Source organism: Pipistrellus kuhlii, unplaced genomic scaffold (genome assembly GCF_014108245.1).
Source record: "Pipistrellus kuhlii isolate mPipKuh1 unplaced genomic scaffold, mPipKuh1.p scaffold_m20_p_19, whole genome shotgun sequence".
Classification (NCBI taxonomy): domain Eukaryota; kingdom Metazoa; phylum Chordata; class Mammalia; order Chiroptera; family Vespertilionidae; genus Pipistrellus; species Pipistrellus kuhlii.
In genome coordinates, this window is record NW_023425504.1 from 21471158 (window position 1) to 21489505 (window position 18348).

At 40.4% G+C, this 18348-nt stretch overlaps 2 protein-coding genes across 4 annotated transcripts; one reads left to right on the plus strand and one right to left on the minus strand.

Annotated features, from left to right (window-relative positions):
- Positions 1 to 1235: 1235 nt before the first annotated feature.
- UBE2A (ubiquitin conjugating enzyme E2 A) lies at positions 1236 to 11850 on the minus strand. Of its 3 annotated transcripts, XM_045583572.1 has the most exons (7): positions 11600 to 11850; positions 11374 to 11454; positions 10894 to 10919; positions 9805 to 9837; positions 4594 to 4683; positions 2870 to 2958; positions 1236 to 2672 (listed from the first exon to the last, which is right to left on the minus strand). In XM_045583572.1, the coding sequence occupies exons 1-7, from the start codon at positions 11641 to 11643 to the stop codon at positions 2544 to 2546; spliced, it is 492 nt and encodes a 163-aa protein (XP_045439528.1). In that variant the 5' UTR covers positions 11644 to 11850; the 3' UTR covers positions 1236 to 2543. The 3 variants fall into 3 exon arrangements, with proteins under 3 accessions (XP_045439528.1, XP_036299470.1, XP_036299471.1); XM_036443577.1 differs by lacking the exon at positions 9805 to 9837 and having other exon boundaries at positions 11600 to 11846; XM_036443578.2 differs by lacking the exons at positions 4594 to 4683; positions 9805 to 9837.
- Positions 11851 to 15913: 4063 nt separating this feature from the next.
- Positions 15914 to 16470, plus strand: LOC118722196 (40S ribosomal protein S11-like). The gene is given in 1 exon segment (XM_036443576.1): positions 15914 to 16470. A coding segment is annotated over 1 exon segment (477 nt). The 5' UTR covers positions 15914 to 15956; the 3' UTR covers positions 16434 to 16470.
- Positions 16471 to 18348: the final 1878 nt, after the last annotated feature.

Below are 18348 nucleotides of genomic sequence, written 5' to 3' on the forward strand. Positions count from 1 at the left end.
AAAAGGTAAATTAGCATTAAATGTCAAATGAATGGTTTCTGGTACCTTTTACCATGGGTATGATTGCTTTGGGAGGTCAGCTTGTTGACTTGTAAGGTTTTGAAAGGGTTATCCCATGAGAAATTGGGAATATGTTTCTCAGGTGTACAAAAGGAAAAAAATTGATCTTCACATTCCTGATTTCACCTTAATTTAGTGTGGTTAGCAGCTGAAACCGGCTTGGCTAAGTGGATAGAGCGGACTGAAGGGTCCCAGGTTCGATTCTGGTCAAGGACATGTACGTACATTGGTTGCGGGCACATCCCCCGTGGGGGATGTACAGGAGGCAACTGGTCGATGTTTCCCTCTCATCGACGTTTCTAGCTCTCTGTCCCTCTCCCCCTCTGTGGCAAATCAATATATTAATAAAAAAATAAATAAAGTGTGGTTAGCAATGTCAATAAGATACCCAGCCACAATGGGATAAAAAAGTAAATTTAAAACTAGTATCAAGTGGAGACACAATGTTTCTACTTTGAAGCAGAAGTGGACTTAAGTACATATAAGAATACTGCTGCTAAGTGAAACAAACCAGTTAATGTGGTCAGTGTCGAATGAACTCACCCCACATTGAGCATTCCTTAAAGTGCCATTGTCTTAATTGATGAATGGGTACAATACCTTAAGGATTTAATTTTACTTAGTTCCCTCCCCCAAACAAGTAAAGAGGGGAGTTTCCACAAAGTCACTGTTCTTATCTATTTAAAAAGAAATAGGATGTTTCTCAGAAGAGTTTTGTTTAAGCAAGATAACTTGAGGATACTTGTACTGCCAAACTTTACACAGAACTGAAAATACTATTTTATAATAGTTTGGTACTGTTTGTTTTTAAGCTAGGGCTTTTAAAAAGAGGTGGATGTCAGGACAAGAAGTTAGGTGTTGGTCTCTGAGGGTGCTGGTAAAGATCTGGGTTTGTTTATTCTCTTTATCTCAATTTCATTCCTTTGATTGATCATAATATTAATGCTAAGGTAGCTTTGTTTTATTTAAGTTTTACATACTGTTAAAATGTTTTTTATAAAGCATTTCTCATGATTGAAAGGAAAAAAGGTTCTAACAGTATCTATTCTTTTCCCAGAATCTGTACTTTTACTTTTACCATGTTTATTTCAAAGGGGGGAAAGAGTAGATATACGATTTCAATAATACCAAAAGTTCATACTGAGCTAAAATATAATTATACTTTGACTACAAAATTTTAAGTTTATTTTTATTTACAACTTTTGAAAAATGTACATTTTTTACATGGGTTACTTGTGCAAAGTTAGATTTAGAAGAGTGATAAATGCACACAAGGTGACAATGGAACATTTAGACAAAACATTTACAAGCCTTGTCCCACACTGCTACTTAAAAGGTTACTATTTAAAAGTATAAATATCCAAAGAAAGATTGCAAACATTGACTTTAAGGTTCTTATAATACTGAAAGGAAAGAAGAAACTAAAGCATGCAGCATTAATTCAGGATTTTCGTGGAAAACAGTTTGCCACAGACACGCTCTTTTCATTGGGTTAAAACTCTAAACAATGAGGGGAGATTATAAATTTGTTCATCTAAGGTAGCACTACTTTTAAAAGATTAAAGGATCACCAACCTTCCCCACCTTAAAAATTTGTTTCCATTCCTCTGCTCCCACACCTCTTTAAAAGGTAAAACTCGGAAGACTTCCAGTACATTCATCCCTAAGTATTCAACAGAACAGACACAACCATCAGAGGCTTAACTACCTAGTATACATCAACAAAACTCCCCCCATCCCCAAATATTTTCGATCTGGGGTTGGTTGAATCCATGGATATGGTACCTGCAGATATAGAAGGCGGACTGTAGTCTGAAACTTAGCATGGGTGTGTCCAGTGAATATCTTGCAAGGAGGGGATGTGTCGGTTACTACAGTGACTGTACTCCTTTGGCTGAGTCCTTTAACACTCTCCTTCCTACCAACGAAAACCACCTTGTAATGCATATTGGCTAGATCTTAGAAATAATGCGTTTTAAAACTTTCATCTCTTCCAAATGGATGTTTATATGGATTTGTTTCCCTGTTTTCTATAGGCCATGTTCCAAATGTTCACTTCTAAGTCCAACACAAGTGTCTCAGCCAGGATGAAACACTTAAATCATTTTGTTAAAAATAACATCCCGGTTATCAAGCTATGCAGAAGCACCACTTGTATAACAATTCGTTTAAGGAACTTAGTGTAAAGTACGTTAACAAAATACTGCCCCACAGCTGGAGGTGAGATACAACAGAAAAGGAATTAAGCATTAATAATTTTTGCACGTAACCCAGGTACAGTACATTTGATCTCATAGGGGGTGTTTTTGATGTTCAATAAGAAGATAGAAGGGGTAGGAAAAGTTTGGCGAGGGAAGATGGAAACAGCAGAATAACTATTTTGCTTTTAATGGAAGTAAATGTGATGACACTGAAGAATAAGGAGACAAACACATCAATATATAGTTTTCATTTGCCCAGCCTCTTCACTTGCTGCACCCAAATCAACAATCACGCCAGCTCTGTTCTACTATCGCAGAAACACGTTTCTCATATTCTCGCTTGTTCTCCTGATACAGCTGAGCGGCCTGGCTGTTTGCTGGACTATTGGGATTGGGCTCATCCAATAGAGACTACAAAGACAATTTGTAAAAGGTCAGTTCCTAGATGCAGTATATATATATATTTGCTAGTATCTAGACAAATATACACATTCTGGTGGCTGAGGTCTTGAGACCAACCTTTTACCTTAAGATATAACTTTCAAAACAATTCAGTTGCTAATATAAACACATAAAAGGCCAGTTAGTTACATGAAGGAAAAATTCACCTGTATTGATGTTAAAATGGAAGACACATCATAAGTTGGACTCCAGCGGTTCTGAAGTATGTCCAGACATATACTACCATCTGCATAGACTAAGAGCAGAGAAATATGTATGTTAAACATAACAAAACCAATACGGTTTTAACAGCATAATCAAGACAAACAAATGAATATTTTGTTTTTGAGGTTTAACAAGATTTTCTCAGCTACTCCTCAGTTATTTTCCTAAAAACAGAATCATGACTAATGAAATAATCAGGATCAGAGAATATAAAACCGGAAGATACTTAGTGTTCCTTCTGAAAAGGGTGCCCATTATCCAGGAAATCATAAACATTTTCTAACAGGGTCCCCAACCATCCAGAGACTTGTGAGAAACTCATCCCATCAAATTAGTAACCTATACCTCCTATATGAAATAACAAAAGATAGCTCACAAGATTTCATATTGGCATAAAGATAATATTTGATAACCTGGAAAATACATTTTATTAACCTGAATAAAAGGCAAGCTGTTCTATAGGCTTACTGCTAGGGAAAAAAAGAAAAGAAAACGGTGCTTTTCCAATATAATACTGTATACCTGGCCCTCAACCACAGTATCTGATATTCAGTAGGTCTGGATTGGGGCTAGAGCATCTGTATTTTTTTAAAATGTTCCATGGTAATTCTGATCTGTAACCAAAGTTGGAAACTATTGTCTTAAATACTAGTGAGCCCAGCTGGTGTGGCTCGGTGGTTGAGAGTTGACCTAAGAATCAGAAGGTTCAATTCCCTGTCAAGGCATATGCCTTGGTTGCGAGCTCCATCCCTAGGGTGGGGCTTGTAGGAGGCAGCCAAGTGATGATTCTATCTTATTATTAAAGTTTCTTTAAAAAACAACAACACACTTTTATTGATTTCAGAAAAGGAGAGGGAAAGACAGAAACACCGATGAGAGAGAATCATTGACTGGCTGCCTCCTGTACACCCCACACTGAGAATCGAGCCTGCAACCCGGCATGTGCCCTGACTGGGAATCAAACTGTGACCTGGTTTATAGTTCGACGTTCAATCACTGAGCAATGCCAGCCAGGCCTCATGTTTTTCTCTCTCTCCCTCTCCCTTCCTCCCTCCCAATATTAAAAAATAAAAACACTAGTGAAAAATTACAACCTAAGACTACCCCAATCTGGCCTAACATTAAAAGGAAGCCTCAAGCCGAGACCGGTTTGGCTCAATGGATAGAGTGTCGGCTTGGGGACTGAAGGGTCCCAGGTTCGATTCCTGTCAAGGGCATGTACCTTGGTTGCAGGCATATCCCCAGTAGGGGGTGTGCAAGAGGCAGCTGATCGATGACTCTCTCTCATCGATGTTTCTAGCTCTCTATCTCTCTCCCTTCCTTTCTGTACAAAATCAATAAAAATATATTTTTGAAAAAAAAATGAAAAAAATAAAAATAAAAGGAAGCCTCAAGAGCATCCTTACTTTTGTTTAATACATTAATGACACAAAGATCATCAAAATCAGGAGGCTCTCAGACTCCAAGCAAAGGCCAAGTAGCTTCCTTGCTTTAGTTCTGGGACTATAGCTGAAGACCCAATAGCACACCATGAACAAGTTCAGTTTTCAGGAAACAGCAGGATGCCTAAATACTCAGGTACCACAGACAAACCCATAGGAACGTGGAACACCTCCCTAATAAACAGTGCAGTCGTTTAAAATACTGAATTAAAAGTGATACTTGCCATTTGGATGAAACATCTTAGAGACAAATCTAACCGTAGGTGGTTTATTTGGATATTCCTCAGTGAATTCTATTATAAGCTTAAATGTTCCTGTAGTTAGAAGAGACAGGTTTAAGAAAACATAGTTATCACTTTGTTCAGAAGTATTTTGTTTTTAATGCTATGTGACTTTTTCCCAATTGTTAAATAATGCCAAGAGAGAGACCGGTTAAGGGATACATCTCCAGAAACTGGCTCTAAAAATGGATAGATATTTTAAGAACCGCCACCCAAAGGTGATTTGTTTTTTGTTTTGACATTATTTTCCTTCAAACTTAAACACAGCCCCTTAAACTAAAAATTACTACCTGTAGGATAACTTTAACCACTGTGCATATTGAAGACAGCCTTAAAATGACAAGAAACTAAAGCCAAAATGTGGCCTTCCTTTTGAAAATTGGAAGATCTTAAAAGCCCATTTGAATCAACTGCCATTGTAAGCTCTCCGGAGATTTTTTAATGGACTAGAGAGAATGGGATTACAAAGGTTCAAAAATCAATGCTAGAAACACAAATCAATAATCAAATTATTTTTAAAATAGAAGGGAATAGGCATTAAAGTGTTCACTAATTCCTTTCCATATATAATAGCAACTCTATAATGAAAATATAATTGAATGTGAACAAAAAAAAAACTTAATAGTCCCTCTAAAAACCCTTAAGTATGACTCACAAAGTACTTCACTATAAAATCAACTTAATCATTCACACTAATGGAGGGAATTAATGGCAGAAGTAATTTAAAAATCGCATTTGATTACATTCATGTCTCCGGAAAATTTATCTAATGGTGAATTTATTTTTCTTGAATACATGTCATCTAAGGTAGCAGAAGGCCCTAAAGCACACTAGATTATAGACTTATAAGAAAAGGATAAAATAGATCTCATTCAAGAATTGTAGGATGATGTGATTTGGGAAGATTTTTTCCTTTAAAAATATTATTTTTAATTTGGTTTAATAAATTCAAGAAAACAATTGGGCAACTATTTTTTCCCTAATGAAATCTCTTCAAGTAAACTTGTGAAATCAGTTACTATCTGGTATAAGGTGATGCATATTCTACCATATTACTCTGGTATATTAAATAAATCACTTATTCTAATATAATAGATCACACTTCAGATAAGGATATAATTTGGTACTGTTTCCTTCAGAGTGGGCAATTTATTTCCTTCTTGCTTCCATTAATAGTACCCAAATGATCGTTAAACCTCCCTAAGGACAAAAGGTAAAGTATTTTGGAATGGATAAACATGCTATAATCCTTCAGAACATACTTCCCCTTAATCACCACCTGGTCATAAATCTTTCCTTTTTTGAGAAGAAAGCATATTCTTCCTTTTCAGTATTATTGATATAATATGTAAGAAAAAGTGGGAATCGCCGAGACCGGTTTGGCTCAATGGATAGAGCGTCAGCTTGGGGACTGAAGGGTCCCAGGTTCGATTCCGGTCAAGGGCATGTACATTGGTTGCGGGCATATCCCCAGTGGGGGGTGTGCAAGAGGCAACTGATCGATGACTCTCTCTCATCGATGTTTCTAACTCTCTATCTCTCTCCCTTCCTCTCTGTACAAAATCAATAAAATATATATTTAAAAAAGAAAAAGTGGGAATCAGTGTTAAAGAGAGTTCAAAACTTTGAGCTTCTGTATGTATCTAGAGTGTAACATTTGGCTCAATGCTGAAATCTGATAAAATTATAGGCAAGAGATTTATCATTAAGGAATTGCTCTACAATTGGGCAGATTTCATAGCAGATGGAGCTCTCACGTACTTTAAATTAAAACCACCATTAAATATAATACCTAAAGGTAGTAAAACAACACATAAGGCTGGCATAAGTGGAACTTTGAAGTCACAAAGACCTAGGCTCAAATCCTAGCTTTGCTACTGACTAGTTGTGAAACCTTGGGGAAGCCACTCAACTTGACTAAACCTCAAGTTCCTCATCTGTAAAATGGAGTTAATAATAGTACCCAACACGTAACATTGTTGTGTTGTGAAGTTTAAATGAGGAAAATATGCAGTGACACAAATAAGTGCTCTATAAATATTATTATTTATAGATATTATTAAATGTAAATATTATTAAATATAAATATTAATAGTCCTTTAGTTTCATATCTTGATACCCAGCTAAAGGAGGCAAAAACCTCAAAATTTTTAGTTTTAGTAAGCTTTAGTTTTAGTAAGAAATATACAATTAATGGATTCAAAGGGCAGAGGCTGGGGTGGGAACCTGGTGGAGGAGAGCAATGGTGGGGCGGAGAAAAGGAACATTTGTAATAATATGAACAATAAAAATTTATTTAAAAAAAGAAATATACAATTAATGGATTCAAATATTAAATAGTACTTTGTTTGTGATCTACATCAAACACTCAGTTAAATGCAAGTTGAGTATCTATGTTGTGTGGTTCTCAAAACCCGTGAGCTTTCTGCCTAATATCTGCCTAGAAGTTCAACAAGGTGCTTACCTAGCTACAAAAGAGTCAAGTCGTTTAAAGCAGCTCATTTAGCCGAGACTGGTTTGGCTCAATGGATAGACCGTCAGCTTGGGGACTGAAAGGTCCTGGGTTCGATTCCAGTCAAGGGCATGTACCTTGGTTGCGGGCACATCCCCAGTAGGGGGTGTGCAAGAGGCAGCTGGTCGATGACTCTCTCTTTCATCGATGTTTCTAGTTCTCTATCTCTCTCCCTTCCTCTCTGTACAAAATCAATAAAATATATATTTTTAAAAATAATAAAAAATAAAAAAATAAAGCAGCTCATTTAATATCTTGAGAGCTAAAGCAATCTGCTATGTCTACTTGAATATAAATTAGAACGTACCCAAATTTTATTCAAAGCACATATTTAAGAAAGTATATTTCATATTGCTAGCCAGATTAAACAATCAGCACCTCTTTAGTATAACCTTTATGCAATTCCTGAGATCCAAAACAAATATTAAAGAAATGTAAAATCTTAGAATTAATATCATGCAATTGAGGCTAGAGCTTATCTCTGAATATTTAGGAGGCTAGGCTTTAAAATCACTGAAAACTTAAGCCGCAGAATAGCACACGATCTGTACTGATTTTGCTCAAGAACCTGAGGAGGCCAAAACATTTTAAGGAAAGTATCACTCCATCTATACATAGGAACCAGGAAAATTATATAAATGTGTTAAATGACTGAGTGTATAGCAATAAGGGAGTGATATGGTTAAATAGTGTGTGTTCTACAGATAATTCAAAAAATCAAATTTTTAAAGACATTGTGTTGGCCAAAGAAACACCTCTGCAGACATTTCCTGTCATTTGGCCATTAGATTATGACCCCTGAAAGGAAAACAAAGTAAAAATGATGGACACAGACAACAGTGTCTATGTTCGGGGGGGGGAGGGGGTAGAGATGGAAGAGGGTATAGGGGAGATAAATGGTGATGGATAAAATAAAACAAAGAGAAAAATAAAGCAAAGTACATTAAAACATTTTTTGATGATTGAAAATTCTAATTTTTAAGATAACACTCAAGTACTCTATCATAGGATTTATTTGGCTTAAAAACATCCTCAGTGGGTTTTAAGTGATTCATTTTCTTTGGAAAAATCTAACACCCAAATTCTTAAGAATACATCTATTATGAAAAACAAATACTCTTATCTTACTATTTCTATTAACAAATTGTATATGTGATGGAGAATGCTTTGTTCCATAGCCTCTGTATTGAGCATACATAACCAAATATTTTGATGAGGAAGCATTGCTCTCATGCCCCCAGTGCTCTGTTTGGTAATATAAGCTCTTGGGAACATTGTCCTCTTACTTCAAATGTGTGAAATTAAATCAGAGTTTTTTTCTTAAGATTCCATCTCTTTAACTAGGGCCTGGCTATTCCAGAAACTTCCATTACAAACGGTTTACAAGGAAGCAGCAAAAATAGTTTGGAGGCTATTAATTTATATTAATACATTGGAAACAGGGCAAAATCAACTATGCTACTTGTCCCTAATCAGTGTTTTCCAGTAAATTCCCTAACCATATATGAGGGGTATTAACAGTCAGTCAAATATATTTGCAGACACCTGAGGAAGCATTCTTGGATAGCAGACTGCCTAACAGAATGAATCAGAAAAGAGTACTGTCATTTAGCTTGAGTAATTCCTTTCAGTAATGCCAGCATGGAGATACACATCATCAAAAACAGAGTCATTAATGTCAAGAGGGAAAGTCCAGATAGATAATGGATTCCATAAGTACCTTTTCAATTGTTACCACTTAAAACAAGAGAAGTACCCTTGAAATATTTAAGTAGTCACCCCTTGGCAAAGTGATGTACTATTAATAAACCTGTGCCCAGGATAAAGAAGTCAGTAAAATAGGGAGGGAACAAAAAGAACCCAATGAAAACAAAGCCTGCTAAAGCAAATACACAGTTAATCTGCACATAAAGCTTAAGTAAGGAAGAACTACCGTGTTTCTCCGAAAATAAGACATCCTCCGAAAATAAGACCTACTTACAGGTTTCCTTCCGAGTGAAATATAAGGCATCCCCCCGAAAATAAGGCCCCCCCTAGACTAAACATGAGATTTGGTCCACTGATTCTGAAAGAAATGGAGTCACAAGAAATTCACCAGGAAATTCAGGAATTGGATTGTTATGATGATGTTCCAGAAGATATGATTGTCATTGAATAAATGAGTAAATTCTTGATACTGTAGGATTCAGTTTGTCTGGTTTGTGTTGACAACTACCATACTACCGTACCGTATACAGGTAATAAATTTCCTTTATTTTCATTTAACAATAAATGTGTACCGTATTCTTCTTCATGGAAAAATAAGACATCCCCTGAAAATAAGACCTAGCGCATCTTTGGGAGCAAAAATTAATATAAGACACTGTCTTATTTTCGGGGAAACAGGGTAGTACCAATGCTGTACAGCAAAATTAAGTCTTGCTATGGATCAGTTCAAATAATTTATTGTACCAAAGTAGTGTGCCTTTAGGACCCCTCTCTTCTGCTGTCATTTCCTTTTATTGCAGGACTGAAGAGCAGTGTTATTTACCCATGGAATGAAGGTAGACAGGAAGCTAAAAGTACTTAGATGACTGTCTGCAGCCTCCTAGGGAAATCTGAGTGTTTGAGACAAATTATAGAATTGGTTGATATTGACCTACCTTGTAGACTGGTAGCATCCAAGAGTGGTCCAACTTGACAATATAAGTATGTAGTCAGTAGCTTGCAACAACATTTTTGTTCCTACCTTCAAACTGAATTATGTGAATATGTATATAATGCTACATGACTAAAGGAAGATAAGTCACTGAGAAAGAATAATAGATCCTTTTCTTTAAAAAAACATCTCAAATATTAAAGATGTCAAACAGTTCAAATACTTTTAATCATCTTTTAAATGATTTAAACTCTCAAAAAATAACTATACACACACAACTGAGTGCACATAAAACCATATTATTGTCAATTTCCTATTTGTGATATTGTAATATAGTCATTCAAGATGTTACCAAAGAATGGGGTGGAGAAGTGTGTGAAGGATACACACAGTCTGTATTATTATTTATTACAACTGCACATGAATCTATATTTCCCTCAAAATAGGAAGTTTAAAAAAAAAATCTTTAAAAAGCAATGAATACATGAATATTTTAAAAGTCAAATCTAAATCTCTGAAAACTCATTTAAAATAACAAACAATATTATATTCAAACTGGCCACTAAAAACCATTTTAGACCAAGCAGCGAAGCTGACAGGCATTCAATGCCAGACTGTAGAAACTAGATTGTTGTGTGCAAGGGATGCTTGCATCCATTCAACATCTGAGAGCTTTTATTATTAAGCACCTGCTGTACACAGTACCTGCCCTGTGGTAGAATGCTAACCAGATGGTCTCTGAGTCTATCAGCACATGTTTGGGTTGACACTATCTCAGTATCTTGATGGGGGCCTGAATTTTACAGATCACAGCCCAGACCTCAGGAGTCTTTACCCTCAGTGCTATGATGCTCCTTTAAAAAGGGATTGCCTTACCCAGATTTTTTTTAAAGAAGCAAGCAAGAAAAAAGGTGTGATCCTAGTCAAGCAGGCAACAGAACAACCTGCCACATATTGGATTCCACTCAAGCCTTTAGTAGGCAGAGGCTAGAGAGAAGCAGGTTCCTAAGCAGGAGGCACTTCCAGGATGACTGGGAACCCTTTCCCCAGATGGTCAGGCTCCTGAAAGGTGTGTGTAAAGAAACTCTCTTACCATCCTCAAACGGGGTCCCTTCGGGCCTGAAATACAGAGAAAAACATGTCAGTTCCTGTTTAAGGGGTCCCCTGCTCCCTGGTTCATTTTAGGAGATGGCTATTCCGGGCTCTGCCAAGCATTGCTAACGCCCCCTCTGGTAAAACCCCGGTTCCTGGATGGAAAGCCACTACCAATAGCTGTTTGGATGGAAAGCCACTACAAATAGCTGTTTCAGGCTCAGAAACCGAGTACAGGCCGCCGCGCCTAACCGTCACCATTCCCGCCCCGCCCCCCTGAGAACCCCAAACGGTTCCCCAGGCAGCGGGAACCGAGCTAATCGAGCTAATCGAGGCACAGGCTCCGGGGAGGCGCCTAGGCCCCACCAGACCCCAACACTGCCCCTTTCCCACTCCACCCGCACCAGGGGCCGCTCCCCGAGGGCCGGAAGAGCCGCCTAGCATCCCCCATCTCTCGCCAACGCCCGGAAAGCAGACTCACCCGAAAATGACCGCGTTCCAAACCATTATGTTGTTCTCCGACGGAGCCCCACTGACTCCGGCAGGAGGATCCTCCTGCAACCTTTAGAGAAAGCCACAGGGGCCCCGTTACCGGGCAGCCGCGGTGCTGCCGGTTACTCCAGGGCTCCCCCCGGCCCCCGGGCCGCCCCGGGACCCGCCCTGAGTCCGGCGGCCAGCCCGCGGCCGCCGCGGTCCCCGCCGGTTACCTCTTGAAGTCCCGCATGAGGCGCCGCCGAGCCGGGGTAGACATATCTCGAGCGGGGTCAGCGCTGGGGCATACACCGAGATCGCGGGGCCCAGCCGAGGGTAAGGAGGCCGACGGGGCTGAAGAAGCCGAAGATGCCGAGGAGGAAGCTCCCAGCGGCACCGCGCTGCCCCTCCGAAGTCGAGGGTCGGTCTGGCGCCGGCTAAGCACCACCCCGGAGTAGACAGGGGCTGAACCAACCTGGAAGGAAGGGGGGATGGAACGTCGAACGCCGGACGGGCCGTACCAAGGCGGGAGGGGGGGGCGTGGGAGGAAAGTTGCTTAGGTCATTAAAGCCCGGCCCGAGGCTCGCGGGCTGAGGCGGGCTCACTGGCCAAAGGAAGCATCCAGTTCCCGGGCTGGGTGCTGGAATGGGCTTCACCACCACTTGTCAAGTCTAAGACGAATCCTGGGAAGCTTTTTTCCCCGGTTATCTTCTTTTCTCTTTCTTTTAAAAAAGACCAGATCACTTAAAGTGCTCCCTGTGACTGGGGGCGGGGGGGAAAGGATAAAATCTCCAACTAGAGGAGTGGGCGGAGGCAAACCAGGTTTTCATAAAGCGGGAACAATGCATGCACATTCCCTGCGGACACAGAACACGGGGGAAGGATGTGTGTGCCCCGTTAAAATCACTGAAAATCCAAACAGTAAATTGGCCTCTACTGTGAAAGGGGCTGTGGGTCCCTTTTCTGTGGGATGAATATGAGCGATTTGAGTCCCAACATTTAGGCCGATGATCACTCCCAAGCAGAATAAGATGGTGGTGTGTGTCCTAGGTGGTGGTGGTGGGGGGAGGGGGGTTGAGAATGAGAGCTTAAGACAAGAATGAGGTTTTAGCTCTGGGCACTCACAATTTGGTTCTGGAACCACATTTTCCCTTGGCAGTTCAACAAACCAAACGGCTACTATATGTGCAGAAAAATCCAAGGTCTGAGAACGATGGACTGCAGAGAATTGCAAGCGCAGTGGGTCTGAAGTAAAAGTAATTGGAAGAAGCTGCAGATTTCAGGGAAGAGTCAGAGTTGGGATGCAGACCTGCAAAAACAATAATAGTTTTAAAGAATTATTTTTTAAAATTTATTTTTATTTATTTTTATTTTTTAAATTTCTTTAAGGTATCACATATTTGTCCTCAACCCCCCATTCCAGTCCCCACTCCCCCCACTCATGCCTCCATCCCCCTATTGTCCTTGACCACTGGTTAGGCTCATATGTGTGCACGTAAGTCCTTTGGTTGATCTCTCCCTTTTATCCCCACCCTCCCTTTGAGGTCCAACAGTCTGACCCATGGCTCCTAAAGAATGATTTTTAAAAAATATATATTTTATTGATTTTCCACAGAGAGGAAGGGAGAGGAACAGAGAGCTAGAAACGTCGATGAGAGACAAACATCGACCAGCTGCCTCCTGCACACACCCCACTGGGGATGTGCCCGCAACCAATGCACATGCCCTCGACCGGAATCGAACCCGGGACCCCCCAATCTGCAGACTGACGCTCTATCCACTAAGCCAAACCAGTCTCAGCCTAAAGAATGATTTTTAAAGGTTAACTCCAAATAACTGAAAAGGTAGGCAAAATACTCATTTAACAATTTTTGAGGCCCTGACCAGGTAGCTCAGTTGGTTAAAGCATCATCCAGATTGGCCATGGATGCCCATTTGGATCCCAGTCAGGGCACATAACAAGTATCAACCAATGAATATGTGGAATAACAAATCTCTCTCTCTCTCTCTCTCTCTCTCTCTCTCTCTCTCTCTCTCTCTCTCCCTCTCCCTCTCCCTCTCCCTCTCTCTCCTTCACCTCTCTCTTTCTCTCTCTCTCTCTTTCTCCTTACCCCCTCAAATCAATAAATATAAAAATACTATTTTAAAAAAAGTTTTTAAAAATATGAGAAAGGTAGGTCTGGGTTAAGTCCTGAAGAGTTTTGAATGCCAAGCCAATGGATTTCTTGGAAGGTGGGTGAGCAGAGAAGAGACATGATTACAACTGTGCCAATCAGAGACTGGTCCCTGGAAAGCACCTAGGAGATTCCTGAAATATTCTAGGTGAGAGACACTGACAATAAAAATGGAAAGGAGGGGCTGAGACCGGTTTGGCTCAGTGGATAGAGCGTCGGCCTGCGGGACTGAAAGTCCCAGGTTCGATTCCGGTCAAGGGCATTACCTTGGTTGTGGGCACATCCTCTGTGGGGGATGTGCAAGAGGCAACTGATCGATTTTTCTCTCTCATGGATGTTTCTAACTCTCTCTTCCTCTCTCTTCCTCTCTGTAAAAAATCAATAAAATATATTTTTAGAAAAATGGAAAGGAGGGGAAGAATGGAAAGGACTTGGCAACAGAGTGACGTGTGTGTGTGTGTGTGTGTGTGTGTGTGTGTGTGTGTGTAATAAACAGAGGAAGCAGTCAACAATGGCTGGAGTTGTAAATTCAAAGGCAACTGGAGGTTTGAAGGTACCACGAACACAATTAGAAAATGGAGGGGGTGGGGCAGCTTTGGGAAAGGAAATTTGGGAATTTACTGAGTTCATGGGACTGGTGAGACATACAGATGAAGATATCCGCAAGATATCAGATGTGTAGAAATTTGTTTCTAATATGGGAGGTAGGAGACACTTGAGAATGGTAGTAATTGTAGTTGCTGCTTAACAACTGGTACCTTCATGCCAAGGATTTATATCCCCTATTAACTCCAAAATGTCGATCAAGGCAAATCTCCCCAGTAACTTCACATTATGGCTGTGGTGTGAAGGGGGGACAAAAATAAAATTTAAAAACCTTTTCCTCTCACCTAGAAACATGGACACATATGAAATCAACAAAAGCATGATCTAGAAAAGAAAATGCATTCATTCTCTACTGATATTGAACAAATTACCACAAACTGTTGGCCAAATTCAGTTCTGTGTTCTTATAAGACTAAGCTCCCCATTTTCGCACTGCCTGCCAGCCAGGGACCATTTTCAGCTCTTAGACGTCTCCCATATTGCTTGCCATGTGGCCTATTCTATCTTCAAATCAGCAACAGAGAATTTTCCTCTCATCAAATCCCTCTCACATTCTGAATGTCTTTCTTCACAAAGAGCCCAGTTCACTTTAAAGGTTTATCTGATTAGGACAGGCTCACCTCAGATAATCTCCTATCTTAAAATCATCTGACTTGGGCCCAGACGGCATGACTTTTCCGTTGAGGGTTGATCTATGAACCAGGAGGTCATGGTTCGATCCTGGTCAGGACCCGGTTGTGGACTCAATCCCGTGTGGGGTGTGTAGGAGGCAGCTGATCAGTGATTATCTCTCTCGCTCTCCTTTCCTTCTGAAGTCAATAAAAGTATATTTTTAAAAAATCATCTGACTGCCGAAACCGGTTTGGCTCAGTGGTAAAGCGTCGGTCTGCGGACGGAAAGGTCCCGGGTTCGATTCTGGTCAAAGGCATGTACCTTGGTTGCGGGCACATCCCCGTTGGGGGGTGTGCAGGAGGCAGCTGGTCAATGTGTCTCTCTCATTAACGTTTCTAGCTCTCTATCTTTCTCCCTTCCTCTCTGTAAAAAATCAATAAAATATATTTTTTTTAAATCATCTGACTTGAAGCCTTAATTACACCTGCAAAATTCCCTCAAAGCAGAACCTAAATTAGTGTCTGATTGAATAACTGAAAGAAGGTGTGTGTACATCAATAGCTAGGAATCCTGGGGCGGGGGGGGGGGGGGGGGGGAGGTGGCATTGGAGAATTCTGCCTACAAAAGCAGCAGTAAGATACATAGCAGAAGCATGTGAATCCAGCAGGTGACTCATTGGTTTGGTCTGGTTAGAACAAGTTTCCTGGAAAGGATCTATATCAACTTTGTTTCAAAAGAGATGAAAGCAGGACTTGGAAGAGAAAAACTCACACAGTTTCTGGCAGGGCGACAGCAACAACAAGGACATGAGGCAAAACCCATGCTCTGACCGGGCCAGCGAGGCTCTTTGGTTTAGCGTCAACTATGAACCAGGAGGTTCATTTCTTGTTCAGAGCATATGGCCTGGTTTCAGACTTAATCCCCAGTTGGGCACGTACAGGAGGTAGCCAATCAATGATATTCTCTCTCTCCTCTCTCCTTTCTCCTCTCTCTTCCTCTCTGAAATCTATCTATATATCTATCTATCTACCTACCTACCATCTATCTTTTTAAAAGAAACCAAGTCCTTTTCAGTTGAAAGTGTGTTAGCAATGCAGCTTCAGGAAACATAAAAATTGTCTATAGGCAAAGATTTGAGAATTTTCCTAAAAGTAGGACTGTGGCTTTTTTTTTTTTTTTTTTTTTCCCAAGCGGCGCGAAGATGGCGGACATTCAGACGGAGCGAGCCTACCAAAAGCAGCCCACCATCTTCCAAAACAAGAAGAGGGTCCTGCTGGGAGAGACCGGCAAAGAGAAGCTACCTCGGTACTACAAGAACATCGGCCTGGGATTCAAGACGCCCAAGGAGGCCACTGAGGGCACCTACATTGACAAGAAATGCCCCTTTACCGGTAATGTCTCCATCTGAGGGCGCATCTTGTCTGGCGTGGTGATCAAGATGAAGATGCAGAGGACCATCGTCATCCGCCGGGACTACCTCCACTACATCCGCAAGTACAACCGCTTCGAGAAGCGCCATAAGAACATGTCCGTGCACCTGTCCCCCTGCTTCAGAGACGTCCAGATCGGCGACATTGTCACCGTGGGCGAGTGCCGGACCCTGAGCAAGACGGTGCGCTTCAACGTGCTCAAGGTCACCAAGGCCGCTGGCACCAAGAAGCAGTTCCAGAAGTTCTAAGCTGCCCGCCCCGCCCCCACCAATAAAGCTATTTTCTGTCCTAAATAAATAAATAAATAAATAAATAAATAAATAAATAAATAAAAGTAGGACTGTGAAATATAGGCGTATATGACTAGGGAGATTGTAGAAGTTCATTCATGCAACTTCCAAAATGCACAGTGGATTGTGATTTTCCTGAACTATTTGGGGTTGGAAGGAGAGACTGGATAACTGACCATTTCCTGCCTATGAGGCTGTGAGTTTGTATTTCTGTTCGCCAGTGGAGGCAAGCAATTTTATTATCACTTCTGTTGATAAAATGTAGTACAAATGAAAACCAAGAAACAACAGAAAATAAAGCAAAAGGTCTTTCTTGATTCTAATAATCTCAGAAAACAAGTCAAGAGAATCACATAGGAAACAAATTGTCACAGTGTGGCTTTGGACAATAGTGTCATCCTGTGCACCAAAAGGTCACAGGGTTTGATTCCCGGTCAGGGCACATGCCTGCGTTTGGGGCTCAGTCTCCAGCAGGAGGTATGCAGGAGGCAGCTGATCAGTGTTTCTCTCTTAAATTAATGTTGTTGTTTCTCTCTCTCTCTCTCTCTCTCTCTCTCTCTCTCTCTCTCTCTCTCTCTCTCTCTCAAAATAAAAAACAAAAACATGTTTTAAAAAAAAACATAGTAGTATGCTGTTCACTTATAGTTGCTAGGACAGAGAAAGGGAGAGAGCAGAGTGAAAGAGAAAGAGAGATAGAGGGGGGCAGGGAGGGGAGGAGAGAAAGGAGAAGAGAAAGAAAAACTGAAACTTGGTGAAATATCACCTCTATATCTTTTTAAAAATATGCTTTTGTTGATTTCAGATAGGAAGGGAGAGGGAGAGAGATATAGAAACATCAACGATGACAGAGAATGCCTCCTGCACACCTCCTCCTGAGGATCGAGCCCATAACCTGGGCATGTGCCCTGACTGGGAATAGAAGCGTAACTTCCTGGTTCATATCACCTCTACATCTTGAAGAAATATCACCATATTGTGGCATTTTAAATATTAGAACTGCATACTTATCATCTCAAAACAAGAAAATAAAAGTGGATTTTAATATCATTCTTTAAAATATATATTTTTATTGATTTCAGAGAGGAAGGGAGAGGGAGAGATAGAAACATCAATGATGGGAGAGAATCATTGATCAGCTGTTTCATGTACGCCCCCTACTGGGGATTGAGCCCAAAACCAAGGCATCTGCTCTAACCAGGAAGCCAATTTAACCTCCTGGTTCATAAGTTGACACTCAACCACTAAACCACACTGCTGGGCTGAATATCAGCCTTTTAAGTGTAGTCTACTTGGTTATCTATTAGATGTCAAAGCACTGTTTATTACACAGTCATACTGTAGTGTTGCTAAAACAATATATTGTAATATACATGAACATTAACAAACTCAGCACTCATTGCAATGTTCCCAACTCACAAGAAAGCAATGGATAGAAACGTTAGAAAGTTTAAAATGGAACATGTTATCATAGCAGAATTCTTCACAAAAATAAAAGATGAAAATGTGGCTTTGGCCAAAGTGAGTTTCTGAGTGGCTTATTTGTTAGCCAAGAAAGGCAGGCCATTTACTGATCATCAGTTAATTAAATTGTGTTTGATTGCAGAAGCCAAAGAAACGTGTCCAGGGAAAATAAACATTTTAAAGACTATTAACCTTTCAACAAGAACAGTGACCCAAATACTGAAGGACATTGGAAGCAACATCAATAGTCATTAAACACACACACACACACACACACACACACACACACACACACACACATGCACACAACAAAAAAAAACAGGGCAGCCCTGGATGGTTAGCTTAGTTGGTTAGAGTGTCGTCCTGATATACCAAGTTTGTGGGTTCGATCCACAGTCAGAGCCCATACAAA